This window comes from Lacerta agilis, chromosome 13 (assembly GCF_009819535.1).
Source record: "Lacerta agilis isolate rLacAgi1 chromosome 13, rLacAgi1.pri, whole genome shotgun sequence".
Lineage (NCBI taxonomy): Eukaryota > Metazoa > Chordata > Lepidosauria > Squamata > Lacertidae > Lacerta > Lacerta agilis.
Genome location: NC_046324.1, coordinates 28722700 through 28750303, shown reverse-complemented (window position 1 = coordinate 28750303; position 27604 = coordinate 28722700). Strand labels below are relative to the sequence as shown.

At 46.1% G+C, this 27604-nt stretch overlaps 3 protein-coding genes across 3 annotated transcripts; 1 reads left to right on the top strand and 2 right to left on the bottom strand.

The window, feature by feature from the left end:
• Nucleotides 1-99: 99 nt before the first annotated feature.
• BRICD5 (BRICHOS domain containing 5) lies at nt 100-8196 on the bottom strand. Its single transcript, XM_033167123.1, has 6 exons — nt 7580-8196; nt 5975-6106; nt 5089-5241; nt 3938-4045; nt 1501-1654; nt 100-792 (listed from the first exon to the last, which is right to left on the bottom strand). The coding sequence occupies exons 1-6, from the start codon at nt 7715-7717 to the stop codon at nt 698-700; spliced, it is 780 nt and encodes a 259-aa protein (XP_033023014.1). The 5' UTR covers nt 7718-8196; the 3' UTR covers nt 100-697.
• A 1691-nt stretch (nt 8197-9887) lies between these two features.
• Nucleotides 9888-14914, bottom strand: PGP (phosphoglycolate phosphatase). Its single transcript, XM_033167122.1, has 2 exons — nt 14083-14914; nt 9888-12197 (listed from the first exon to the last, which is right to left on the bottom strand). The coding sequence occupies exons 1-2, from the start codon at nt 14678-14680 to the stop codon at nt 11872-11874; spliced, it is 924 nt and encodes a 307-aa protein (XP_033023013.1). The 5' UTR covers nt 14681-14914; the 3' UTR covers nt 9888-11871.
• Nucleotides 14915-15110: 196 nt separating this feature from the next.
• E4F1 (E4F transcription factor 1) lies at nt 15111-25965 on the top strand. Its single transcript, XM_033167113.1, has 14 exons — nt 15111-15361; nt 16462-16586; nt 17391-17487; nt 18185-18390; nt 18944-19064; nt 19412-19564; nt 20053-20219; nt 21025-21252; nt 21503-21602; nt 22140-22357; nt 22905-23103; nt 23598-23758; nt 24120-24182; nt 25052-25965. Exons 1-14 carry the CDS (start codon nt 15193-15195, stop codon nt 25403-25405), a joined length of 2361 nt encoding a protein of 786 aa, XP_033023004.1. The 5' UTR covers nt 15111-15192; the 3' UTR covers nt 25406-25965.
• The last annotated feature ends 1639 nt before the right edge of the window (nt 25966-27604 follow it).

The window sequence follows — 27604 nt, the reverse complement described above, 5'->3', positions numbered from 1 at the left end:
TGAAAGGCATCCAGCAGGGAAGTGTTCTTGGAGAAGTGCAAATGTGCTTTTAGGCCTGGGGGGGAAACACAGGAGTTCTTGGTTCCTCTCTTTTCTCTCTCTCTCTCCCCCTTGCTGCTATTAACACACATCTCAAGCTGCTCATTTCCTCATTTTTTGTGCTTTTAATTATTTTCACACATGCACACACACCAGGGTAGCTCCTTAAAATGGGTGGTTTGTTGTTTTTCTTAAAAAATACTTTGTTTTACAAAATGTTTGTTTGACTCAGATTTTAAACTGGATCTACACCATGCAGTTTCTTCTCCCCACAGACAATTATTTACAGGCTTATAGCTGAAAGGGCAACATTCTTTGTAAATAAAGCAGGAGCATACATATACATACAGTATATACACACACACATATATGTATATACTGCCACCTTGACTGTGTGTCGCTGTAGTTCAAGCTTCTTCAACTTGGTGCCCTTCAGTTGCTGTTGGACTACAAGCCCATCAGACCTGGGAAGCACAGCTGTGCTGGTGGAAATTGTAGTCCAAAGCACCCAGAGAGCACCAGGTTGGGGAAGGTTCCTGTAGCCCTCCTTGCCCAATCCAGAGCCCTGAATTGCAACGTGGGCTTGGCGGAGACAGCGGAGCCTCGCCCTTGTGTTCAAGTAGAGAAGAGCAGAGGTGCAGAGGGTGGTCCAGGCCATTCATTCGGGAAGGTAGTAGAAGCAGATGGAGACGCAGATGTTGTTCGGAAAGCAGATGTCAATGCACAGGTAGATGAGCCGCTGCTTTGGAGGACCTACAAGGAGAACAGGTGTGCGACGGGCACGGTTAGTGCATGGATGGCATCCAAATGCAGAACATTTTACTTTTAACTCTTGCAGAATCTGGAAAAAGGCAACCACCCACTTTCAATAATTTTGCGTATTTAAATTTCAAGAAGCAGATCTCAGGCTCTGCTGCTATACATCTCCCATCCAAGAAACCACCTGCAAAAGGCTCCAGTGTTCCAGAAAGAGTGTTTCCCTACCTCTGAGCTCTTAAGACAGTGGGAGACACCCCAGCTTGTTTAGCACTTCTCATCCCAGGGGAATTCAATCTGAGGGACTGGAGCTCTGCTCAGCAGAATGAACGCAAGCCTGAAAGCTCTTAATTGGATACCTGTTGTTGTCCACTTTTCTACATGGTTCTCAGAATACAACCTGGTTTGGGATTATTTTTATTTACCCTAGCTGATATAGGGGCATGCTGAGAGGCAGGAGTTTTTGAATTAATTATATTGCTATCCCACCTTTCCCTTGAGGTTTACATGCCTCTTCCTCTTTATTTCATCCTCGCAACATGCTGCGAGATTCTGCCTTATACAGTCATACCTTTAGTCCATGAAGCTCAGTGTTCTTTACACTGACTGGCAGCTGCTGTCCAGGGTTTCCCAGACTTACTTAGAGCTACAATGTCCCCCAGCTGGCTGCGTCTGTTGGGGGCTGGGGTCCAGCAGCCCACTCACCGTCTTTCTTCTTGACCCAGTAGATGGGCGCCTGCCCACACAGGGACCTGACAGCCTCCCCTGCCTCTTCTGGTCGCACCTGCCTCCCTGGCACGATCCCCAGGAACTCACGGTAGTACTGGGTCCTGTCGTTGGGAAGCGGCAGCTGATCCACCTTGGCAGGAACAAGAAGCACCAAGTGTCAGGGCTCTGCATTCCTTAATCCTTCATTAGTGACCATCAAAAGGAAGCACTGAAGAGATGCTGGTATAAGCCAACCTTCACTCCAGCTGGTGCCCTGCAAAGGTTTTGAACTACAGCTCATATCATGGCAGTGCTTGCTGGGGATGCTGGCAGCTGTAGTCTAAAACATCTGGCTAAGGCAACCCAGTCAGATGTGCAGGGTACATAGTTATTTGGAGGGCACCAGCTTTGAGAAGGCTGGTGCGGATAGATAAACACCAGCATCTAGTTCTGCCAAGGGGTCAGGGACTGGGGAGCTGCAGTTATGCCATTGCCCCAAGCCACACTGATCTCTCCTTTTTTTTAAAAAAAAAAGTAAATATTTTATTGGTCTTATAATAAAACGGCATTGTTCAACCGCAACAAAACATGCAGAGCATTGCATGCATGCATGCATCCATAAGTCACATATGAGAAAGAAAAGTGGCAAGTGACTGAATCATCACCTTCAACTATCCATGGCATAGCCTCTCCTTTAGTAAGTGTGAGGGGCTGGAAGTCTGACGTTAACAGTCTTATAATTACAACATAAGGGATTGCTGGATTAGAGCAATGGCCCATCTAATTCAGCATCCTGTTTTCACAGTGGCCAACTAGATGGCCCTATAGGAAATCTGCAGGCAGGATCCAAACACGAGAGCCCTCTACCCTCTTGTGGTTTCCAGCAACTACCTGTAGTATTCAGAAGCATTGCTGCTTCCAACTGTGGAGGCAGAGCATAATTGATAGCCCCCTCCTCCGTGGAATTGTCTAATTCTCTTTTAAAGCTATCCAGGTTGGTGGCAGTCACTGCCTCCTGCGGGAGTAAATTCTATAGTTTAACTACGTGCTGCATGAAGAAATTGTTTATTTTAAAGATTTATTTCCTGCCCTTCACCCCAAGGTCCCCAACATCACTTCTGTTTACACAGCTGACATACGGCAACCAGACCTTTTCAAAACAGTCTTTCATTAACAAGGTTGCCGGGTGTCTCACATTCCTCCCCATTTACTTTCTTCTAAAGTTCTGGGGGAGCGTTGGCAGAGCTGGCCACGAGCGCTGCCTCCCTGCTAAATGGAAGTGGGGGCGGTAAACCAACCCCACTGAGCTTTGTCCCGACGTTCCCGGCAGAACAGGGGCCTCTGTCTTTCCGAAATCAAACCTCTGCCCTCGCCCCCTCACCTGAAGCCATTAACATTTTGTCTGGAGGACTCTTATGCATCATTACTCAGACTTATGCTGCTGTGGAATCACTGACAAAAGCACCTTTGTTTCCTTGGCTTACTGCAATTGCCCATGAGCTGGAAAGAGGGTTTCCTCTCTTTGCCTCCGGCCCCCTCACCTGCCACTATGTTACATTTTCATCTCCTTTTACTTTTACTTAAAGGAAATGGATAGCAGTAACCCACTCATCTTGGCTAAGAAGGCGGAGAGAGAATAGTTTTTCTCCCTCATAACACTGGAACTCATGGGCATCCATTGAAGCTGAATGTTGGAAGATTCAGGAAGGATAAAATGAAGGACAGCTCTTCTTCATGCAGCTCACAGTTAACCTATGGAACTCGCTCCCACAGGAGGCAATGATTGGACACATTCAGGGAGGAGGAAAAGGCAATCCATGGCTACTAGACACAATGGCTATGCTCTGATTCCTTACTCAGAAGCAGCAATGCTTCTCAAAACAAGCTGCTGGAAGGGACATCTAGTTGGCAACTGTGAACAGGATGCTGGACTAGATGGGCCACTAGCCTCATCCAAAAGTGTCATCTTATGTTCTGAATACCCAAAAGGGCTAGACAAAGACATTTTGCTGTTGATTAGAAGGTTGGTGCTTTCAACCCACCCAGAGACAGCTGTGGGAAGGATTCCTGTATTGCAGGGGTTGGACTAGATTACTCAAGGGGTCCCTTTGAAATCTACAATTCTATAACCTGTGGCCCTCCAGTTGCTGTTGGGTTTCCAGATTCAATAGCTGGCCAACGGACAGGAGCTGGAGTCCAGGAAGATCTGGAGGGCTACAGGTTAGGTGCTCCTGATTAAGATGCATCCTAAAGAATAAATAATTCCTCTTTTAAAGCCTTCTAAGTTAGTATCCTTCACCACCTCTTGTGGGAAATGAAATATTCCTGGCTTTCCAGGTGATGCTTCTTCAAAATTAATTTAAACTAAGAAAATAGACAATAGATTATAGGGAATCTGGATTATATGGAGGCTGTTTCAGCATTCTGTGCTTACCCTGTGTTCTGACAAGTTGAAGGACATCTGGACAGTGTCTCGGTCTTGGTCATCCATCATCCTCAGGTAGCAATTGTTCTGCTCTGAGGGCTTGTAGCAGACGTAGCCCTGAACAGAAAGAACAAGGTAAGCCTGTTCTGTTTGTTGGCAGGTTGCTTGATCCACTGACTTAAGTGAACATGGTCCTGTCTTCTCTGCCTCCTGTAGCACCAGCCAATGCACTTGTGGGAGCTAATATGTGGCCCGTGAGAGATGCTGGACTCCCAGTCCCAGCATGGCCAGCGGGCAGATGATGGGTGCTGTGACCCAGCATCACCTGAAGGGCTGTGGGTTAGCCACCCCCGCAATACATTCTCATAGTTGTTGTTTTTCCTGAACTTCTCTCAGGCACAGGCTCCGAGAGTTGCTCCAGTGTGTTTCATTTGCAGAGAGAAAGATGCAGAGGTTTCTGATCTGGAAGTCACATCCTTCCTCAACTGCAAGTTTTGACTTCCAATACTGATTTTGTGTGTGTAAATACGTTCATGCTTAGGGGCTCATGGCTGTGTGCAGAGGAAAATGCACTCTGCGCATGCCCCTGAGCATTTTATTCTATCAAAGATTCCTGGGATGAAGCCTGCTCTCTGTGTGTGTGTTCTAGGGGCCTGCATGTCCAACACTGCTCGGAGCGGCTGAAATGTCTGTATAGCTAGACTGAAACCCACACTTGTTCTGGGGGCCTCCTGCACATCCAGAGGAATGCTCATTTCATTGAGCCACTTGAGCAGCAGGAGGGCAAGAGGTGGCTTGCTCTGACATAGTTCATGTTACTATTTCTAACGCCGGCTCCTCAGTGCTCCACCACGCTCCTTTGCTTGCCAGGAAACTGCATCAGCTTCCCCTATATTTATAACCTGTTCATAAAAAAATATATGTGGCACTTGAAGAGGATAAAGGAATGCCACAAATATTGCTTCTTTTACCATCACAAAAATCATGGGAAGCAGACAGGCCATGAGGATTTCCCATTCAAGTGGCTTGGCCAGGAGCATCCGGCAGCTTCACGGCTTAGGTGGGCTTTGCGGCTGCACCTGCAACTTCTCAGCATTGTGCACCCTTCCCCCATCCCCTTCCTCGCAATTTGGAAAGGCAGGAACCACCAGGACACTCACATTCTTGTTGTCAAACAAGACTGACGTTGTTTGGTTACTTGGGGAAGTTATGCAATAAGTAACTGTGTTCTTGGACTTGTTCATGAAAGCCGACTGGTTCATCCGGGACCCTGGTCGGTTCTGGAAGTTTAACCGGACAACCTGCAAAAGAGGCTATGAAGATATGCAGTGTTAAGCCTGGATGGGGGGTGGGGGTGAGGAGAAATTGCCTGGGCTATCGGCTGCAGCAAGATTCTGTGCGCTCCCCTCCCTGGTCCTTTTCTTGGGTGTGTGCGTCTAGAACAGCTAAAAACAGTCATGGCAACAGCCAGAAAGAGGAAGAAGCTCTTCAGCTAAGGAAACAGATGCCTTAATGGAGTGTTTGCAGGGTGGTTTGCAAAATCACAACTGGTGCAAGAAAGGAGACGGCAGGAGTAATTTACTCTTTCTCAAAACAGAAGAACATGTTGCTGATGCAACGCACAGGGCAGATGAAAGAAAATGCTCTCATGTGCAACACATACTTGCTCGTACATAAATCATTGCAAGAATACAGGGAAGGGTATACAGAAAGAGTTTTCCAGTAGTAATAATATAAAGCAATAAACAAATCTAATAAATCAAATCAAGTCCCATTGAGTTCAATGGGACATACTCCCGGGCCAGAGTGCTGAACAGCCTTCCCCCAACTTGGCACCCTCCAGCTGTAAGCAGCTCATGGGAGTTGTAGTCCAAAGCATTGGTGGGGTGGTGGAGTGGGCTGGTTGGTTGCACTGTTAGGAAAGGCTGGTATAGAGGACTGCAACCTTATTTTGCTGGTGACTGATGAACAGTTTCAGCCACTCCTGCAGGCAAAATGGGATGGTGAACAGAGTATTGCGTTCCCAGGGTAAGGGAATCTCCTTACCTTGGGAGATGTTTTTGCGAAGCTGAGAGTTGCTGCCACAGCAATGCAGATAATTCCACAGATTAAAATGACAGAAAGAACAAGCCAAAATGTCCTGGAAGGGCTTTTGGATTCTGCCGGCACGGCTCTCTCCTAAGAGCCAAGATAAGCCCATCAGTCAAACAGAAGCCAACAAGTTGAACATCAAAAGTATTAGTGGGGGAACACCACATACAACCATCATTTGAAGGACTCCAACCCTTTCCTATTCTGCTTAAGAAAATGAAGTACAATAAAATGGCATGACAAAAATGCAAACATGGATGTACTTGATGGACACAGGTGTAGTTAAGCGATATAAGCAGCTTAGGGCTTGCCTACCCAGTTTATATGGTTGTAACCTGCCCCGGAACCTAAGGGCAGGTAATTAATAATAAATTATTATTAATGTTTTGTTGACATGGAAATTAACTCATTCTCATCCCATTGTTGGATGAGTGATCCATGGTTTTCTGAAAGCTGTGGACTATGTAAAGAAAGGGAATATAAGGTATTCAAAATGTTTTTTGTCATGATCCACAGGGATTCCATGGATCGTACATCTTCCTCTTTCCCTTGTTATCTAAGTCTTTATATTATTTTGGTGTTCAAGTTGTTACTCTGCAAAAGCACAGGGATCTCAAGCAGTGTAGTTATCAGTTTTTGGAGACATCTGGCTTGATTTAAAATCTTTAGTGTACAGAACTGAAATTAAGACAGCAATCCTATGCAGGCTTGCTCAAAAACAGGTCCCACTGTGTTCAGAGGAATTTACTCCAAAGTAAAGGATTGCAGTATAAGATATTTAGGCAGGCTTTTAAACTAAAATGTTTAATACTGTACTTTGCCTAAGTAAATGCAAGAGATTCAGAATATTGCCTACACAAAGTATGAAACAGTCTTCCCCAACCTTGTAGCCTTTGATGTTTTGGACCTGCACTGGCTGGGGCTTATAGTCCTATACATCTGGAGGGCAGCTGCCTGACAAAAAGTATTAGTTTAATGTTGATGGTAAGACTTCCTATAACATATATGTTCCCTAAGGTTAATAAAAGATTTCACTAAGTTTGATCATTCTTGCATAGGGAGTACCTTCAGCCTTCAGGAACACCAAGATCTGCATCAATAGTCCTGGGGTAGGAACAGCCAACGTGGTGCCCTTGCGATGTTGTGGGACCACAAATCACACTACCTTAGACTACTGGTATTGCTGGCTGGGGCTGATGGGAATTGGGGGCCCAACATCTCCAGAGCATCACATCAGGTACCCCTGTCCTGGGGCAATGAAAGGATTTGTATCAGAGCATTCTCTCCATTCCCTTTCTCAGCCTGTATCATTCTCTCACTTCTACCCTGATCCCAAGACGCCCAGAGTATTTTGGTGCCCAAGTTGAGAACTCCAGGTGTCCCAATAATGTGGGATGCAATCCATTTGCAAGTTTTCCTGTGTGACTGTGCATCACTCCACTCCTTTAAAAGGAAAAATCCCAAGAGAAACAGATCAGAAACCCATTAAGGGACATTTACTGGTGCCAAGGAGTGGCAGGTGCTTGGTTGTGGGGAAAGAAAAGGCAGCAGGGTACTTACTGGACAGGGGGTGGTGTGGGCCACAGTCTGTTCCTCCATTCTCGATGCCCTCTTTGCTCCTCTTGACTCTGCCTTCTGACAGTATAGAGCTTGTGCATTATCAAATCCCTCGGAATCCGGTTTGAAACCCGAGAACATGCCCCATTTTACTGCCCACCCTGGCACCTTGACTTGGAGAAGGAGCCACGTGGTGGTGAAACGTTAGATGCTCTAAATGGTGGGAGGGAACAGAGGCTGCAGAAAGATGCTGTCCTGGGCACGGTGATGCTTTCACTGTCCTTCCTTGTGAGACAGCTAACACATTCATGGGGAACACAATTGGGGGCTTTGTGTGAGACCTTTGCATTCTGGCAGCCGCCCTTGGTATGGGCCAGACATCTCTCTCATTTGGGGTGGGGGGAGGGAAGGAAGTGAAAGCAAGTAGAGAAGAGTGCCAGCCTGCCCAGAGGTCTGAGACATCTGCTCCTGGAGAGAACCTGCCATTCAGACCTGTCACCTTCCGAACCTCTGCAGCGCACAGAACCATGACTCTCCTGAATTAACATGGTCAGAAACAGGAAAAGGTTACTTGATGTGATTGATTGTCAAATATAAATATATTTTAGTATTGCATATCAAGCAAAGGGACCTTTTTGAGGACTCTGAAGGAAGAGGAAGTAGGAGACAACTTTGCGATTCCAACAATTTGGGAATGTGGATCGTCCCATTTTAAGATGGCAGCGCTGCCCTTGACACCGAGAATGATCAGGCTAGATGTTAAAAAAATCCAAGGGTTTTTTTTTTTGCAGAAGGTGGGAGGGAAAAAAGGTTGTTTCTCTCAAGCCATCCTTGTCTGCAGCTGGTCAGGTTTGAAGATGGGAGTGTGAGAGGAGCTGGCGGGGTACAAATAAATAAATTATTACTATTATTAGCACACATTCAAATGAGGCACTTTCAGGTGCTGGCAGTTTTCAAGTTGCACCACAGCCTCCTGGGAGGAAGCAGGGGAGAATGGCTGATCATCCATGTCAGTAAATGCAAGTAGCGAAGTGGGCACATACCTATGATAGGTGCGAGAACAGGAATAAAGATAAACTAGAAGCTAGAATCCAAAGGCCCATAGAAAGAACCTCTACTTGTAGAGTCAGTGGAGCAGCTCACCAGCACTGGCCCAGTTTACTTTGTTTCACAGTCCAATGAAATGGCCTGAAGCCTTGGCCATTTCCAGAGTGAGCTTGCCCCAAAATCATCTGGGGCAAGGCTATGATGACAGCTTGTCATCATCGTCTTGTGAAGCACCTGCCATCTTTTGCTTCCAAGCTATTTCTTCTGGCAAAAGATCACAGCACTGTCCTGCGGTGTTTGCTTGAGGCCTATTAGAAAAAGGGGTGGGGGCCAGAAGAAAAATGCTTTCATGCCGACATGCTCATTCTCATAATTAACACACACACTCGTGCATTTCATGGCTCAAGGTTAAGGCTGGGCACATTTTCCTCTGGCACCATTTCCCCAGAACACCCATTCTGCTCCTGCTCAGCTGTGGCTAAACAGCCCTTTCATGCCTCTAAATAGCTAAAAGCAAACCAGTAATCAACTTTGCGATATGTAGCCAAATACCGGCTAAGGGTGGTGAATTCTTTAAGGAATGTGCTGGCTGGAACTGATGGAAGTTGTAGCACAAAACATCTGGAGATTTATTTTCACTAAAAATAAGTAAAAACATGCTAAATTAGATCTCTATTGCCTTAGGACACTAATTTTGAATCCAAAAATTTTCAGAAATCCAAAACCTTCAAGGATGATATGAGAGGCAAACACAAGGCTCAGACCTGATGGATAAACCACAATTTGCCATTATTTTTGAGCCTAGTCTATATGTGTAAAGGTACGGATTTCTAAAAAGGGAGATTAAGGCTGCAACTGTAAACAATAAACTTCACTGATAACAGTAGGACTTATTTCTACATAAAGTTATATAGGATTGGTAGTCTCATTTTACCAAAAAACAATTCTCACTAACCTTACATTAGGAACCAGAAATTCAAACTATTAATTTGAAACGAGAAAGAACACACAGCCAATTTAAATAAAAGAAAAATCTTCTTCCCACTGGTGTCTACTGGATATTTATAACATTGCACAATTTAGTTCTCAAGCAGGTCTCTTCCACATTCAGTCATGACGCTACAGACAATTCAAATGAAACCTTATGGAGGTAATTCCAATTACGGTAAAAAAACAGGGTAAAAGGCTTATTTTGCATATTATTTTTGATGAACATGAGTGAGGTTCATAGCATGCAAAATTAAAAGGTGACAACACAAAGAAAAAAGAGAGATTTATTGTTTAATATGATTCAAGAACAGGACTGAATTTCCCTGGATGCTTTTACACAGACTGCTTGGTCTTTCACCAGCACAGTTTGACAACAAGGGAAGAAACAGTGAAAAGAGGTGAAAGGCTCTACTGCATGGCTAGTAAGTCTGAGCAGTTGTTGACAGGTTTCTAAACAACATTTATCATATATGGAACAATTCCTCAATCTCCCCAGATTTGCATAAGCACAAGTCCTAGCAAAAGGACATCATATTATTTTCAAGTCAGTCCAAACAGAAAGAAAGAAAGAGTTTGCATTATCATTGAAGAAGGAGAACAATCTTTAGGCTTACAAATCAGTTCAGCAAGTCTAAGAAGACAAAATCTATTGAGAAACACATTATAAAGGGCACCTTGCTGGGTGTGGGGGGTGTTATTGTGTATCTTTAGCACTTCTAAGTAAGTGTCAATGCTGATCCTATAACATTTATAAATACAAACTATATTTCATGGTGGACAACACAATTATTGCTGCATCAAAAAGTGGCAAGTTCATGCAAGTTTCAAGTGTCTGTGATACAGGAAGCATAATCTGCACACAATATTGTCAGAGATATTTGGGCAATGTTTGGAAAATGAAAGCAAGCAAGCATCATCTGTTGTTTACCCAAAGTGAGTGCTGCTTTCATCCTTACATCTCCATATCAGATTTCTTGAGCTGTTATTACACAATTTGGCATTTAGTTTCCCAAGGACAAAACTACCCAGACACTTCAAGAGTGCATTTCATCATGTTTCCTACAAAACAGCAAAACAAAATGGCTTGAACTCCCATTTTCAGCAGACAACTGGTGCCAAGGTGGATCTGCAAAGGACTTCCAATGTCCTCTGAACAACCCACTATTCAGATTTTAATAGGAAGCACGGGGCAAGTTACTGTAGTTGCTTCATCAGCACTGACTTCAAAATGGCTTGAAAGCAAAATGGCACTTATTTATGCCAGAGGATCCCACAGATGGTACAATTTATGCTTGGGAACATTAACGACTACCACTTGTAGCAAGACCTTCATGTGACTGTGGCATTTTTGTAACTTTGCATGCGCAATTCAACCATAAGGACAATTTGGGAATCCTCAAATTATCCTTACTTAAAATGGTGCTTCATCTTGCAGACTGGGCAGGTATTGCTGTGGTATGTACTGAAGAACACAAGCAAGATATTTTAGAAATCTATTGATATTTCTCCTGAACAATAAATTCTATTTTTGATATATTATAATTCACTTTTAAAATAGATATCTGTTCTTCACATCACTATATATATATTTTTATATTTATATTTATACACACATACACACACCCTTACTATCTTAGAGGAATACATGAAACATGACAGCATCTTTCGTGTTTTGCATATTGAAGCAAGTGCAAATGGCTGTGTGGAAAGGCGTAACAACAAAATTATTGAACACACAAGTGATTTTCTCTTTCCTGGAATCACATCTGAAGCAGGCTGCCTAAAACCAGGACCTGAGTAAGCATCAAAACCAAGCTAAAAGTCAAGTTCTACAGGTCAGAAAAGAGCAATTGCCCTCCTACTGCTCATTTCCCTGAATTTCCCACAGACAAGAATATAGTTTCCACAAAGAACCACAGTGAAAAGTTTTAAGAGAAGCCTGCCCGATCCCTTTAACCCAGCTGAGCAAGACTCTACCCTGATGCCATTAACACTGTGGTTGTTTAAGACATACTTAATGCTTCACAACATCTGAAAGCTAACCACCACAACACACTTCCCTCTTTGTTCCAAAGTGCATTTTAAAGGAATTTGTAAACAGAGACCTTGAATTCTAAGTTACACACTAAAAGTCTCTGAAGTTGCAAGCAGCAATCATGTGCATTACAGTAACCGAGGTAATACTACCAGCCTCAAGCCACTGGGGGTGCAGGGGGTGGGGAGAAGATACATTTTAAAAGCTGGAAAACTTCCCTTTTTTAATCCTGGAGGGTGGGGAGAAGGTCGGCTATGCTATCAACATAGTAATCGGGGACTAGGTTTCTCCGCTCAGGACAGTCACTCTCTAAGTGACCTTTTACTTCTTGTAGGGTGGAGACCCCTGTGAGGGTCAGAAGAGTTGTCAAGCCGCAGTTGTTGCCCATGAGGATGTCTGTGTCCAAGCGGTCGCCGACCATGATTGTGCGAGCAGGATCGATATTGAACTCCTTGCCCACACACTCAAAGATGTAGCGGCTGGGCTTGCCGATGATGAATGCTTCACGCTCTGCTGCCGTCTCCACTGCTTTGACAAGGCAGCCAGTTCCTAAAAAGAGAAGCAAAGCAATGATAAACAAGTGCAAACCCAAAACTCATCTCAGTAGTCTATAAAGCCTGTCAGTGGGAGAAGCCAGCTGTGAGAACCCAGCTATGTTGCACTACTAAAGAAGGCAAACACTGGTCATGCGCTGAGCAATACCCAAGCAGGGAATCATACAGAAAACAGTGTCACTCCCACATTAGCTGAACAATGTAAAGTCCTGTTCCTCAGAAATGTTAATGGCAATTTTTCAGGTCAAATCTGCCAAGCCTCACAAATGATACCACCCACCCCCAGCCCACACATCTATCCTAATCTCTGCACCATTTTAAAGAAGCTGCTGGTACTCCACAACAGCCACTAGTCGGTACATCCCACTGGACAACCCCCACAGCTAAAGACTGACATAGGATGGTCATACCATGGTGTGTGACAAATGCTGAAAAGAGTTGGGAAGAGACCCAATTGAGAGCAAAACAACTGTGAGGCTACCTTTAAGGGGCTGAGGTGCTAGAGCAGAGGGCACTCCCCCCCAAGCAACTATTCACCCAGATAAAATACATTAAACTTTTTTTAATGAAAACATCTGCCCACATATCAGGAAGCAGCTAGTGTGGTGGGCCTAGCAAGGTCCTCCTCATCAGAAAGGCCTCCTCCTGTCTGCACCCAATCAGAACTTTGCCTTCATTTTAGGGTTCCTCCCCCTCTTTCATGTGTGTTCATCCACTGCCAATGGTATCTCTGCTTCTGCTTTTCAAGTCTCAAACTCTTTGTCCAACTCAAACCCCTGGGCCTAATTAGGCCTGGCATGGGTTCCAGATTGGCTCACAAGGCCATTTCCCCCAAACCATGAACACCTACCACACACACTACACCAAATGTGACATCAGGTGAAGGACAGATGGAGTCACAGCTTCCAATACTGTACATAACCCAAAAACTGAATCGGGCACATTCTGCATGCAGGACAAGTGCTCTACTATTAAGCTACAGCCATTTGCCAAGCAACACCTGAAGGGCACTAAGTTGGGAAAGGTTGTTGCAGTGTGCTGCCCACATACCACAAAAGTACTGATCCTGGAAAGCAGTTACCAGTCAATGTAGCTGGTCCTGAACTAGAGAGGCTAATGATCTAAGTATAAGGGAGCATCCTCTGTTCCTAATTACAGCTCCCATCATTCCTCACACTTAGCCATACTAATGTGGGCCAACAGGAGTTGAACAAATGGGCTAGAGGAAGCTTGGGATGAGGGTTAGTCTGAGTGATTTGGGACTGCGAAATCTATCTCAACAGGGTAGTGATGATAAAAATTGGGCTGGATTTAAAAAATTGCTTCCAATACACGGTAAGCTAGAAGGATAACATGTGTTTAAAAACATTAAAAAGCAACATTCCTGCAGGGGAAAGGCAAGAGAGACACTTTGCTTACTCAGCCTGCGTCCCTCTGGGCCAATCACATTCTGCATGCACTCAGATGTATCTAGACACAGGGCACATTCACACAGTACATTTAAAGAGTTCTGGGTGCCATAGATTGTTAAGGGTGCTGAGCATTGCTAGACCACCATTCGCTTCACATAGCTACAACTCCCAGAGCTCCCCTGGAAGAGGGACTGAATGTCAGACTACACTGCGAATTGAGGCAACTAGAGGTCTACTGACAACTCTCGGCACCTTTAAACCACAGCTCCCAGCTTTCTTTAGGAAAAACTATGGCTGTTCAAGTGATATTGTAGCGCTTTAAATGTGAGCGTGTGAACGTGTCTCCAGTCACGTCCTATGCTCGCTCAGCCACCTGTGCCCTTCCGGATGGTCGCGCTCAGCTGGAGCTCAACTGCGGTCTGACGCATCTAAGCGCGCACACATAGACAACAACACGCGTGTACACACCGGGGACGGCGCTCCCTCCCTCGAGCGGCAGACGGTTGTCCCGGTTGGTGCCCACCAGGAGACACCCGTCGCGCATCAGGTAGCGCAGGGCCAGGCAAAGCTTGCCATAGCTGAAGTGCTCGTCGTAGCCCACCAGGACCGCCCGCACAGAAGGATCGAGTGGGGCGCGGGAGCCAAAGTTGGCGGACCCCGGTTCGGGGGCGGGGCCCGCGCCAAGGTGCGCCACGCCCACCGCCTCCAGCTCGGCGCTGAGGGCGGCCCCGCCCAGCACGTAGGCGGCGCCTCCTGCAGGAAGGGCGTGGCTCAAGTAGCGCGCGGCGCAGTAGGCGGAGCCGAAGACCTGCCGCGTCTCGGCCGGCGGGAAGCCCAGGCGCTGTAACTTCTCCACGTAGGCCTGGCGCGTGCGCGAAGAGTTATTGGTCACGTAGCATAGCTGCTTCCCGGCGCCCGCCAGGCGGCCCAGCGCCTCCGCCGCCCCAGGAATCGCTGCCTCGCCCCGCCACAACACCCCGTCGCAGTCGAACAGCACCGCCTCCGCGTCCCGTAGCGCCGACCGCGCCGCGGCCGATGATCCCAGCCGTTCGCACCGCTTCGCCATCGCGGACCTGCTGGGATGGACGGACTGAGAGAAACCGGCGCTGCTTTCTTCTCACGACTTCTTCTCGACGTCGATTGGCTGGGAGGCGGTGCGAGCTGGCGCTGATTGGGCGGGGCCGGCTTTTCAGGCTCCGCCTCATCTTGCGCCTTGAGGGAGAGAGTGAGGTGACCGCAGCCTTTAGACCCTTGCCTGAGCCCCGCCCGCCGTAGCTGCTTATTGGCCGAGATGAAGCGAAGCCAGTTTGCTATTGGGTGAGGCGCCGTCTCCTGGCTTCGTTTGCTCGGGCTTCGTCCGCAATTGCGAGGTTCCCATTGGCCTAGCCGAAATAGAGTCTTTCCGCCCTTGCTCCTCATTGGCTGCGGCGCCGTGGTGGCCCTGCCCACTTCAGGTGAGCTGAGGAGAGGAAACCCCCAACTTCACCTCAATTGGCAAAAGTTTGGGCTGTGCGGCGCCGCCCTGTGGCTGCGCCGGGCTCGTTGTTATGACGACACGGCCGTAAAGCCGCCATCTTGATGGTTGCGGCGCCTTGCGACATGGAGGCCGCGATGGCAACGAGCGCTGGGCCGGCGGGGCTTACGGCAGTTGGGCCACGGGGACAGGAGTGTGCGGCTGAAGCGGTCTCCGGCGCGGACCAGGGGCCCGCCGCCTTCCTCGGTCTCCCGGCGCCTTTCGGTGAAGAAGGTACCGGCTCGGCAGGCAGGCAGGGATGGGGGAGGGGGAGGGGAAGGGTCTCTCTCTGTAAACTAATGTCCCTCCCGAGGAGGAAGGGGTGCCCGTGGTCCCCTCAGTTCTTTGCGCAGCCCGCTCTTGGGCTTGTCGATGCAGCAGCTCGTTATGCCACCGAATAAAGGCGAAGGTCCAAAACGATGCGAGAGTTGAGGCCTCTCTTTTCTGAGAATTACGGTGTCGCGCCTGCGCTGCTCCTGCTTTGGAGCGAGGAATGGCAAGCGTGGGACTAACTTGCAAGCAAAAAAGTTGGTTGAGCCTCGGGAAAAGGGTGCCACGCAGCCCCCCTCGGGTTCCTTGCTTCCAGCCTCTACAACTCTCAGAACTACTACTCTCATGAGCCTCAGTCAACGTGGCCATGCTTAGGGTTGATGGGAGTTGTAGTCCAAGACATCTGGAGGGTGGCAGGTCTGTGAAAGCTGCAGTGAGGTATCAGAGTCTATGTCCCCGAAGTTTCACTTCTTTTTAATCTAGCCCAACACCTGTTATTTTAAACAGCAGCCTGGATGAGAATGATCAGGAACACTGCTTCTTCTAATGTGCCTAAGTCAGAAAAGAAACATGACAGGCTTGTTTCTTAGCCAGAGTTGCTCAGTTGTAAAATAGCTCCTGCCTACATCTTTTCTCTGAGAAAGCATGCATTTCATGGTCACATGCAAGAGAGGACAGTGGAAGTGCTGGGAATGGGGATTTCGGCAGTGTAACTTGTTGTGCAAGCTGCTGTATTGAAATTATCTTCTACACAGCTTTTTAGGGTGCAGGAGCTCTGCCCCTTTTTGCACTTGACCCTTATTAAGCATTGCAAAATCATGTTCAAATCTTAATCAATGTTAAATTCTTCTCAGCTTGTGTTTTCACATTTACTGGATGCTTTTATGTCAGGGTGTGTCCTCAAGCTATCCTATCAGTGCTTAGGTAACAATTTATACAACTTCCTTCCAATCATATAATGACCAATATATGCTAGAAACCAGCTGGTCTGAACACTTTGTCTTTAAATAGTCTTGTTATTCCATCTGAAGATGGTGACAGTTTTCTTATCCTTTGAATTTTAGATGAAGATGACAGGCACAAGTGTGGTCGGTGCCAGTCTGAGTTCACTTCTTTGGAAGAATTTGTACAGCACAAATTACAAAAGCTTTGCCAGAGGCAGCAAGATACTGCAGCAGTAACAACCCCGGCAAGTTTCCTGAGGCAGGATGTGGGGAAGGTTATGGCTGGATTCTCTTCTAGCCCTGAGACTGCTTGCTAGGAAAACTTTTCTCATTGAAGGCAGTGGGTGGGGGAAAGCATGACAATATTGCTCTAGTACAGGGGTCAGCAACTTTTTACAGCCATGGGCCGGTCCACCGTCCCTCAGACCATGTGGTGGGCTGGACTATATTTTGAAAAAATAAAATAAATGAACAAATTCCTATGCCCCACAGATAATCCAGGGATGCATTTTAAATAAAAGGACACATTTTACTTATGTAAAAACACTGATTCCTGGACTGTCCACGGGCCGGATTGAGAAGGTGATTGGGCTGCATACGGCCCACGGGCCTTAGGTTGCCTACCCCTGCTCTAGTAGTTTTGGGTAATTACTGGATGGGTTTGAGTGGCAGGGTAAGTGGCCAGTGGGTCTAATCTGGCCAGTGGGTCTAATTGGGCCTGGCATGGGTCGTAGTTTGACTTGTGAGGCCATTTCCCCCAAAGCACACCTCCACACCTGATGTCAGGTTTTAAGGCATCTATGAACATGATTCCAAAGGAACCGCTGAACCTCAAAAGGAGCTCCCAGGTGTTCCTTTGCAAGCAGCACTTGATTGGTGTAGACAACAAACCTCTTAAGTGTTTGGCTGCACTAGGGAATTTCCCCATCACTTTGGGGAAGTGTGAATAAAGTGTGAGCAGAGAAATATATTTAATTTTGCATCTCTCACTGTTTGGTTATAACTCTTGCAATACGCATTCTCTTACTAAAACTCAGTTTGCTGCACAGGTCATTTCATCTGTTGAAGAGCCTATAACTGTAGCTCATATAGTTGTTGAAGCTTCTCCAATAACAGAAGAAATCAGCAACACATCTGCAATACTAGGTAGGTTCACCAAACTTTCTGAGGTATTTTGAGTGTGTCAATAAACTTGTAGAAAGTACATAAAGGTTAATCAAACAGTATAAGCTTGAATTCCATAATACTTTGACAAACCCTCCTAATAAAAGTTCCTAAGTAACCTTTTCATTCACATCTTGTCATGGGGATAGGTAGCTGGTGAAAGAACAGCAAACAGATTGTAGGAGTAAACAATTCTCACAACAGAGGAAAATGCAGTGTTGTTGCTCAGGGACCAAAGCTGTTTAACTCTAATAATTAACCTGGGGTTTGATGAAGTAGCAAAGTTTTCAGATGAAACCAAATTATGCAGGATGGTGAAAATCCAAGCAGACAATGAGAAATGTGATAGGCTCTCCAAACCAGGTGAACAGGCAGCAGAACAGCAAATAAGGTTCAATGTAAGATGAGTGCAAACTGAGGCACATAAGTTAGGAGAATAACAAAGAGAACCCCAAGTTCTGGGTGCAATGAACTGGCTGTCCAGGAAAGAGAATTTGAGGTTGTGAGGAATAACTTAGTAAAACTATCAAATGCGCTTGCAGTGAAAAAGTGAAAAAATTATGCAAGACAGTATTATGACAAGGATCAAAATGGTCATTGTCATAAGACCTTTATGCAGACTTTGATAGTTTGTATGGTTTGATAGTATCTGGTTTACTGTGTGGTGTTCTGGTTGCAGGTAGTGGGCACATCAAAGAAGTCATTGTAGCCGGAGACCATGTATTTGAAAGCCCAAATGGCCACATTGATGGTGACACTGGAGAGGGGCAGGACAGTCCTGGAGGCCCAGAAGAAGGGGCCTCCATGCAGCTCATCAAAGTTAAGCTGCTGGTCAATAAAGAAGGCCGATACGTCTGTGAACTGTGCCACAAGACATTCAAAACGGTATGTTTGAAGTTTGTACCAGATTGTATAAGGTAGTGTTGGACAAATGAGAAAATACTGTAGATATTTGCATTTATTTATTTATAGATTAATTTATTCATAGCAATTGGGTGGCTTGCAATAGACAAATAAAACACTCGAATCCGAATACAGGCAAAATGTTGCCAAACCTTCAAAATCGAAACCAGATTTTAACTTTTATGTATTCTCCATCATTTTTGCCTATACAGTTGTACCTCGGAAGTCGAACGCCTTGCGAGTTGAATGTTTTGGCTCCCAAATGGCGCAAACCTGGAAGTGATTGTTCTGGTTTGTGAACGTTCTTTGGAACCTGAACATCCATCGCGGGTTCGGAAGCTGCACCTTGTTTTGGAAGTCGAACGGACTTCCAGAACGGATTCCGTTCGACTTCCGAGGTACGACTGTATGCTTGTTTTTGTGTGTGAATATATGTGTGTGCTTGTGTAGCTATAGCTTGAAATTCTCCATTGGTTAAAACAGGTGATCTGTGTGCCTGGCAGCATCACCACTAGTTCCTTTCTCCTTGCTCCAGGCCAGCATCCTCAAAGCTCACATGATCACTCACAGCAGCAGGAAGGATTATGAGTGTAAGATATGTGGGACATCTTTCAGGACCAAGGGCTCGCTGATCAGACACCATCGTCGTCATACAGGTGAGAGGACAGATTGGTTTGTTACAAAATCCATGATGGTGCTACGTGTATAGAAAACCCCTCAGTGTTTGGTGGTGTATAATGATTGAGTCAGAACGGACAACCCCCCTCTGCTGGCGACAATGGAATGCACGAGAGCCATGCACTAAGGCTCCAGTTTGCTAGCACTGCCAAAAGGATGTTACTGTTGGATGCTATGAAAGGAACATCCCATTGGGATCCAGTCACGTCATCCCCATCTGCTTCCTTTTCTGAGAGAAGCAGAAGAGGGAAAATTCTTAGCTGGAGTCCATGGGCCATTTTCTTCCATGTCATAACTCTTGTCTTTTACTTCTCAACCTGTTAAGATGAGCGTCCTTACAAGTGCAAGAAATGTGGGAAAAGCTTCCGAGAGTCAGGAGCCTTGACCCGGCACCTGAAATCCTTGACTCCTTGTACTGAGAAAACCCGCTTTAATATGAACAAGGAAATAGTTGTGAGCAAAGAGGATTTAGCAGCAGGTCAGTGAAAAGACCAGCAGCTTGCCCTGCTGTTTGTACAGTTTTGTTGTCTTTCATTGAAAGTATTCTCTCTTGGTCCAAAGCAAGATGCAGCTCATGTTTGTGGCAGATCTAGAAGGCAGTCAAGTAAGGTGGGGCATTTCTGACCTTACGTGAGGGGTGTCACTCTGTGACTTTGCCTCTGTTTTCTGAGAGGCCTTTTCTTGTAGCGTAGCATGGTGGCTAAGCAGCCAGGCTCTGAATACAGAAATCCAAGTCTTGCCTCTAGGAGACCTTAGGCATGCCACAACCCACAACATGCCTACTTTAAATAGTTGCTTGTAAACAAGATGCTTGTTTCAAGTACTTTGACAATTAGAAAGCATCATGTGAATGCAGAAATATTGCAAACAGAGAGGAAATTGCTTTGGATACTGGGGGAAGAGTGGGAAGTTGTATTTGGGAACTAGGCTGCTCGCTGAGACTCTTGTTTGCTGTTATTCTTGAAGGGTCAAATGACTCCAGTGTAGAGGCTGTTCCCTCGCTAGCAGCTCAGTCTGTGGAGTCCCCTCCTGTGATTCATTTAGTGACGGATGCAAAAGGGAATGTCCTTCATGAAGTCCACGTCCAGGTGCAGGAGCTCCCAATCACAGAGGAGAAATTGTTGGGCCAAGAGGTTAGTGCCACCCATGTTGAGGGGAATGTTGGCATTTGGCTTAGACAAGACACACACACTGATTTCCAGCTGTGGGTTTGGCATGATGAGACAACATGCCTGACCAGTCTCAAGGGGCTAGGTGGAAAGAAAATTCTAAAGATGTCTTGCTTTGAAATCTTGGAGGTGATAAGTTTACCTGGAGAATTTCAAGCCCAGCACAAGGCATCAAAACTCAAGGCTCATCTGCAAGAAAGCAAGCAGTTCTAAATAATGTCCGCCTCTTTATAAAATTGAGAACTTGTGGTGCACTCTGCACAGGCATCTGAGATCAGTTTGCTAACAGAGTTCAGTTTTTCTGTTTAAGAGAGTGGGTCTCAAATTGTAAGATGGGCCACTACTGAGTGTGTATAAGTGTAAAATTGCAGAGGGTAAAAAGATACTGTAGCGAGCAGGTCCAATGGTAGGGGTTTAATGTCGCTTCCTCAAAAATGGCTATTCTAACTAAATTGCAGAGAGGCAAGGAACATCTAGGAGTTCTGCTTGCAGCAGAATTGGATTTAGGCTGAAATCTGGCATTTTCTAGTCCCCTAACACCAATACTAGGTTAAATCCCAATCTAAACCTTGCATATGACATTCTCGGGGAATGATTTGCATTTTCTGATGGGTTGTGGGGCCTGGGAAAAGAGATGCCAGTGGTTTCCTGCGTTCAAAAGGCTGAGGAATCCTGGCTTAAGAGAGAGCTTTTAGCAACTTCTGGGGCTAACACAGCTGGTCTCTACTTTGCAGTTAACTGCCCTGCATCTGTCTCTGGTTTTCTTTAGCCTTCAAATCCTGAGGATCTGCCCCCTGAGGGAGATGACAATGAGAACTTGCTGAGGGAAGCCATGAGGAATTCTGGGATTGTGATAGAACAGGTGTCCATGGAGGAGGCGACCAAATCAGATGAAGCCAATGAGGTGACTGTTGCAGAAGAATCAAAGAATGAAGAGGTGGAGATGCCTGAGAAGCTGTGTGGGGAGCAGTATGTGAAGACCGAGCAAGCAGAAAATGTAAGTTTGTCAGGGTAGCTGCTTTTTCTGTATTTCAGTTAACTCACCTCTCCTGAAGTCAGGTTTGGCTGATGCATGACAACAGGTCTTGGTGGTGTGCAGCTGTATACGATTTAACACATGACCTGGGCCCTCCTTTGCTGCCTTCAGTGCTGCTTTAAACAATGGCATATGCTGCCTTTCAAATTGGATATCCCGATTCAAGCTTTTGCAAAGTCAAGTACTTATGCTGCCCCCCTCTGTCTCATAGCCAGATGCAGATGCGACTGATGGGGGCCAGGTGTGCCCTTACTGCAGTGAAATCTTCCGGGAACACAGCTCCCTTGACCTGCACATCAGCAGACATTTCGGTAAGGGGACATCTTGTTGTGTCTTGTAAAGGTATCCATGGACAAATTGCTTCCTTGGACAATCACAAAGTTTTGTCAGGCTGCAGCTGGGTGGCTTTCCAAGGCATGTAAATAATTTATTTTCTCTGTTAGATTGCTGCACATTGCTGCACGATACCATAAAACTGTAAAAATAGTTTAAATGCCTTAGAATTAACCTTACTAATTTTGAATTGCTGAGAAATTATTTACTCAGTAGCAAAAATGGTAGATGTCTCGGGCTTGCTCATTTATTTAGCTGAGTATTGCAGATACTGTACTGGCTTTAAATTTAGCTTAAGGTTGAGCAAAGGTCAACCCTGAGATCTCTGGCTAAATCAGCCTCATGCCTGAGGCATCTGTTGCTGTGAAGAGAAAATTTATGGGCAGTTCCTCTGCAGCTATGAAGGCAGTTTATTCTTTGATATCCTACCGCCTTGTATTTTCAAATGTCAAAAATACTGGACATTCCACCTGCTCCAATCCTCTTTTTTGTGAAAATTCCCACCTCTTGCCCAGATTACAAACCTTTCCCATGTGAAGAGTGTGGCAAAGGATTCACCAAGGGCTACTTGCTGAAAAAACACCAGGAAGTGCATGTGAACGAGCGGCGGTTCCGTTGTGGGGATTGCGGCAAGCTGTACAAAACAATTGCGCATGTGAAGGGACACAGGAGGGTTCACTCCGATGAGCGGCCATATCCTTGCCCCAAATGTGGCAAGAGATACAAGACAAAGGTAGGAGCCCCGCATCTTTTGGAACTTGTTGTTTGATGGGATCCTGGTTAAGCCCCAGGGCCACATTCCCTTTTAGGTGACTTTTGGAGGGCCATGTGCCAGTAGGGAAAAATGGGCAGAGCAATTTTACCTTGGCATTAGCACTCAAAGTGACTGGGGGACTTGAGAGGAGCATTGCTTTCTATTTTGCCCAAAGGGCACTAGTGGTGCTTCTCTATAGTTTTCCAAGTTTCCCGAAAGTGCTCAAATGAACATTTCTGAGCACTGCTGAAGGATTCTGCTGGGCTTTGTGCCAAAAGTTGGGTGGCTTATTTTTCTTTGGCAGCAAGTCTGCCTCCAGTGCCTTGGAGTCACCTGTCCTTTATTTTAAAAAACTGCTCCTAGCAGACAAGAAGCTTTGTGAAGTGCTCAAAGTGAAGCAGGTGATTTATTTTTTTATTTTTTAAATTTTACTATAATGCTTCTGTCTGCTCAGGAGGTCCAGTGTAGGAAGTTTGCTGCATTTGTCTATGTTCACTCGTGACTTCTATGCTCCCCTCTCCTGCAGAATGCCCAGCAGGTGCATTTTCGGACACACCTGGATGACAAACCATACATCTGCCAGTTCTGCAGTCAGGGATTTCGGGAAAAGGGTTCCCTGGTGCGCCACATCCGCCACCACACAGGGGAGAAGCCCTTCAAATGTTACAAATGTGGCCGTGGTTTTGCAGAGCATGGCACCCTCAACAGGCACCTGAGGACCAAAGGTAAGGGAGCTGGCTCTTTTCATGTAAAATGCAAGCTGGAGCCAAGGGCAACATGTGCTAGCTTCTAGAATAGAAGCTTTGTGGCAACCCCATCCCCCGCCATCTCTGTAGAGTGCTATAACATTTAGAGGCCAAGAGGTTGAGAGGTGAGTGCAGAATCTTCCTGGCGAAGTTTCTAGAGGTCAGAATATTGGTTGATCTTTTGATCTATGGTGGTGGGGAGAACTGGATTTCTTGTAGTGGCTAAGTACTTGTTTAAAAGCATATTATATAATAGTTTGTTGCTCCCTGAACAAATAATCCAGAGTAAGGAAACATGCTATATTTGCAAACAGTGGGGCCAATAATTTGGCATTCCTTGGCACAGAGGGTTCCCCCCCCCCTAAAGAAACAGAGAATGTTTTGATAAGTGACTTGAGCATGTCAGGATTGAACATGGATCCAGAAATTATTTTAATTTGACAAGAGTTACCGGTACCTTATCCTTCACCTAGGTGGCTGTCTGCTTGCCTTGAAAGAAGCTGAAGAAGAAGCAGTACAGGAGGAAGGTCAGTCTGCTGACAATTTGGCTGCAACAGTCATTTCTGAAGATCCTCCTACAGTCCTCGTGGAGTTCTCTTCGGTGGTGGCAGATACGCAAGAGTACATAATTGAGGTAGCTGTGCAGCACTGAGGGAGAATCTCTTGTAGAAAACTAAGTTTTCCTACACTGCAGGGTTGGTGGGTGGTTTTCAGTTGTGGTTTATCCACGGGCAGTGAGAGCCAGACTGTAATCTGTCAAGTGCTTCTGAATAGAATAGACCAAGCTTTAGCAGCCTGGTTCATTCTATTTTTGGACCATTTTCATGAACACCAGCATCCTATGGCTGTGCTGGCTGAGCCTGAGAGGCATAGCAGAAGGTATGTGGTGGATTGTGTCTGGAGCAAAGAGCATTCCTGAGGACATTACGTGCATGTGATTGCACTGCAAAGTTAAGTTCCTGATTTACAGGAAATCTATGTTCTCTCTCTTTTAGACAGCTACCGAAGAGCTGGAAACCACGGAAGCTGCTGAAATCATAGAAGGGACAAGGCATGAGGTAGGTTGGCTCTCCCTGAAGAGGCTCCTTACAATTCTTGCTACTAAAATCTTTAAAGCTTGAAGTGATTAATTCATTGATAAAATTACCAAGAGACATCTTTGTAGCAAGCACACACACAAAAGACCAGGTAGCCTGTTTGTTTAATACCTTCTTGGGTGGGAGAGTGGATCTAGGAAGCTGCTTTCTACCCCAGGTCTGCCCTCCAGGATCTAGGGCAGAAAAAGGTCTTTGCCATCCACCAGGGATTGAATCTGAGGTTTTCTGTATGCAACACAGGTGCTCTGTGTCCACTTCCCCAAGTTCCACAAACCCTTTCAGAGGAGAACCTCCCCAGTTCCTGGCACTGAGAAAGAAAGAAAGCGCTTTGGTCTTAAAGCGACTCTGATCTTAAAGCAAGAGCCATTGCCAAACTCTGTATTTTCTCTTCTCTTCCCAACCCTTTATCTTTGGACTCTTCATACCCCATCTGTTAGTTTGCTGGAGGAGGGAAGAACTTGCTAGTTTGGAGCTGGACTGCATGGCAGATGTGTCCACTTATATATTCCTTTGCACTTTATAGAATAGGTGAAAGGAACAAACATCTATTCATTGTCAAGCAGTTGACATATCCTGTCCCTTAGGGCTTTTTGGCTCCATGGTTTTTGTTTCTTTCTCTCTGGACGTATTTTTAAAAGAGTGGCTGGGCTGGCTAGGAGTTGTATTCTGAAACATTTGGAGGGCACCACATTGGGGAAGTCTGCTGTTCATGAAAATGTACGCCATGCTTGCCATCCTCTTTTGGACTCAAACTACATGTGCAGCGACTCTGGTACAGTGGGTGCAAATCTGCCTTTGAATCATTGGTGTATTTCCTTCTTTCCATGCAGGTGGACAGTCACATCATGAAAGTAGTTCAACAGATCGTCAACCAAGCAAATTCTGGCCATCAGATAATTGTCCAGAATGTCACTGTGGCAGAAAGTTCTGCCTTGACACCCGACGGCACAGATGCAGACACAATTGCCATAGCAACTCCCGAGAGTCTCACGGAGCAGGTTGCCATGACACTGGCTTCAGCCATTGGTGAAGGAGCTGTGTTGGCCACAGAGGGGAGTAGTGAGGCTGAAGAGGCAACGGTAACAATGGTGGCATCCGAAGACATTGAAATAATGGAGCACACAGGGGAGTTTGTGATTGCCACCCAGGAGGAGGAAGTGGAGGTTCAGACTGTTATAGTCTAGACCAGTGGAGAGAGAGCCATATCTACATTCAATCTCTGGAGGCTGCCCCGTGGGTGGTCTTCAGCACTTTGGAAAATGTCACATGGGGCTGGGGCACTCCGGTGGTGCCAAAGGGCTCGATGACTAGTGTCCTCATAGCACTTGTGCTCAGCTGCTGCTTGTTGAAATCAGGCAGTGATGGAGCGAAGCACTTTAATCTTAGCTTAGTGGGGGGAGAGAAAAAAACGGATGGTGGGGATTTGCAGGGAAATTAAACTATGCCATGCAACCTGAGGCCTCCTTTCTGGGGCACCTACTTGCCTTTCATATGTAAGTCCATGTAAGGCATGGAATGCAAGTTACTCATATTGGACGCAAACTTTAAAGAAAAGTTTGAAAATGCTTTACTATACAGGAACACAGGTTATCAATATCCTGCAACTGCTACATAAAGGCCACAATGTACATTTTGTAACCATGTAACATTTAATTGCTTATTGTACAGTTTGTAAATGTTTTTAAAATACATAGTTTTCTACAAAATTCTGATGTAATAAAAAGAGAACTATTATTAGATGAAAGCTGGTTATTTGTTTTTTGTTTTGGTAAAAAGTAGATGTCACTTCTTATCCCACAGATTAAATGTAATCCAACAGGCATTTGTATATATGCCAGACTCTTGAAATGAATGTTAGTTGTGCAAAAGCAGTCAGTAAAGGTAAGGTAAAGGGACCCCTGACCATTAGGTCCAGTCGTGTCCGACTCTGGGGTTGCGGCGCTCATCTCGCTCTATAGGCCAAGGGAGCCGGCGTTTGTCCACAGACAGCCAGCATTACTCTTGAAATGAATGTTAGTTGTGCAAAAGCAGTCAGTAGCCTTAGATTATTCCAGTTAACAAGTTTATAGTTCTCATGTCTGGAAACTAGGGTAGTGCCTAAAGTCTCAAGAAGCAAGTAGGGGCTTAGGGCTCCTAAGCAGAATCATAGAATTGGAAGGGACCATGAGGATCATCTATAGTTCAACCATCTGCTGTGCAGTATTCTAGAGGTTAGTTCCTTGTCCCTCAGTTCAGGGGCGTAGCAAGGGGGAGGCATTGCCCCCCATGACTCCCAAGTTGCTCAGCAGCAGCAGTGGCGTAGCAAGGTAAATTGGTACCCAGGTGCAATTTTTTTTGTTCCCCCCCCCCCCCCAATATGGAGGCAAGGCTCCACCCAGCAGCCTTTTCTATTGGGCTTATTGGCACACTGCACCAGGGCACTGCCCTCTTGGTTTGCCACATTTGGCACCTCCACCTAGAGTCCTAAGCAAAGCCACAGCAAACCCAGAGGCTGAAGGCTTGGGACTCACCACAGACTTGCTAAAGCACTAACCATGCTTACCTTACTGACTCCACCTGGACCTGGGCTACCATCCGCCCACACCCCTTCAAGTCACATCGAGCGCAGACAGCACTGCCCAAGGGCCCTATCCCCGCTTCCCTTTGCCTGCAGTCTGGCATCATCCACCAGCCCAGCCTGAGGGAGCCCCAATTTTTCTGAGTACCCCACATCACCCGTTTTGCGCTCCCCCACAATGCTCTGCGGCACCTCACTTGCATGCAGGAGTTGCCGTGCCTCTGGCCCCAAGCAAGATCCCTTCCATGATTCCCTTCAAACACTTCCTCCACAGAGACGCTCTAGGAATACCCCTTGCTGCTCCAAGGCAACCTGAACGGAAAGGACGTTCAGAAGCACCTAATGTTCCCTTCTGGACTTTGAGGGCAATGCATGGTCCTTTGCCCTAAAAATTCTAATATTCTAATATTTGGAAGGAAACTGGAGTGATGGAATCTTCCCCACCCCCCCCCCAAAAAAATTGACAAAAGGCTCAAGAAAGTGGAGTCTAGGCTTAGGCTGAGTGCACACCATAAAGCACCTAGAAAGAGCAGCACCCAGGAAGCTGTAGTTTGTGAAGGGTGCTGGGAGTTATAATCTTTTCAATAATTTATTTATTTATTTTTTAAAAAAACCTTTTTTAAGCACCTTTCATCATCCTCAAGCACCAGCACCATCCAATAGTCATTTTAACCACCAATCAGAAAGAAGTAGCTCCAAAGCAGTGTTGTGGTGCAGAGACAGAATGAAAATTCTTTGGGAGCAACCAGATTTTTATGTGTCAAACAAAGCACCATGCATTGCCCTAAAAGTCCAGGGAGGGAACATTAGGTCCTTCTGAACGTCC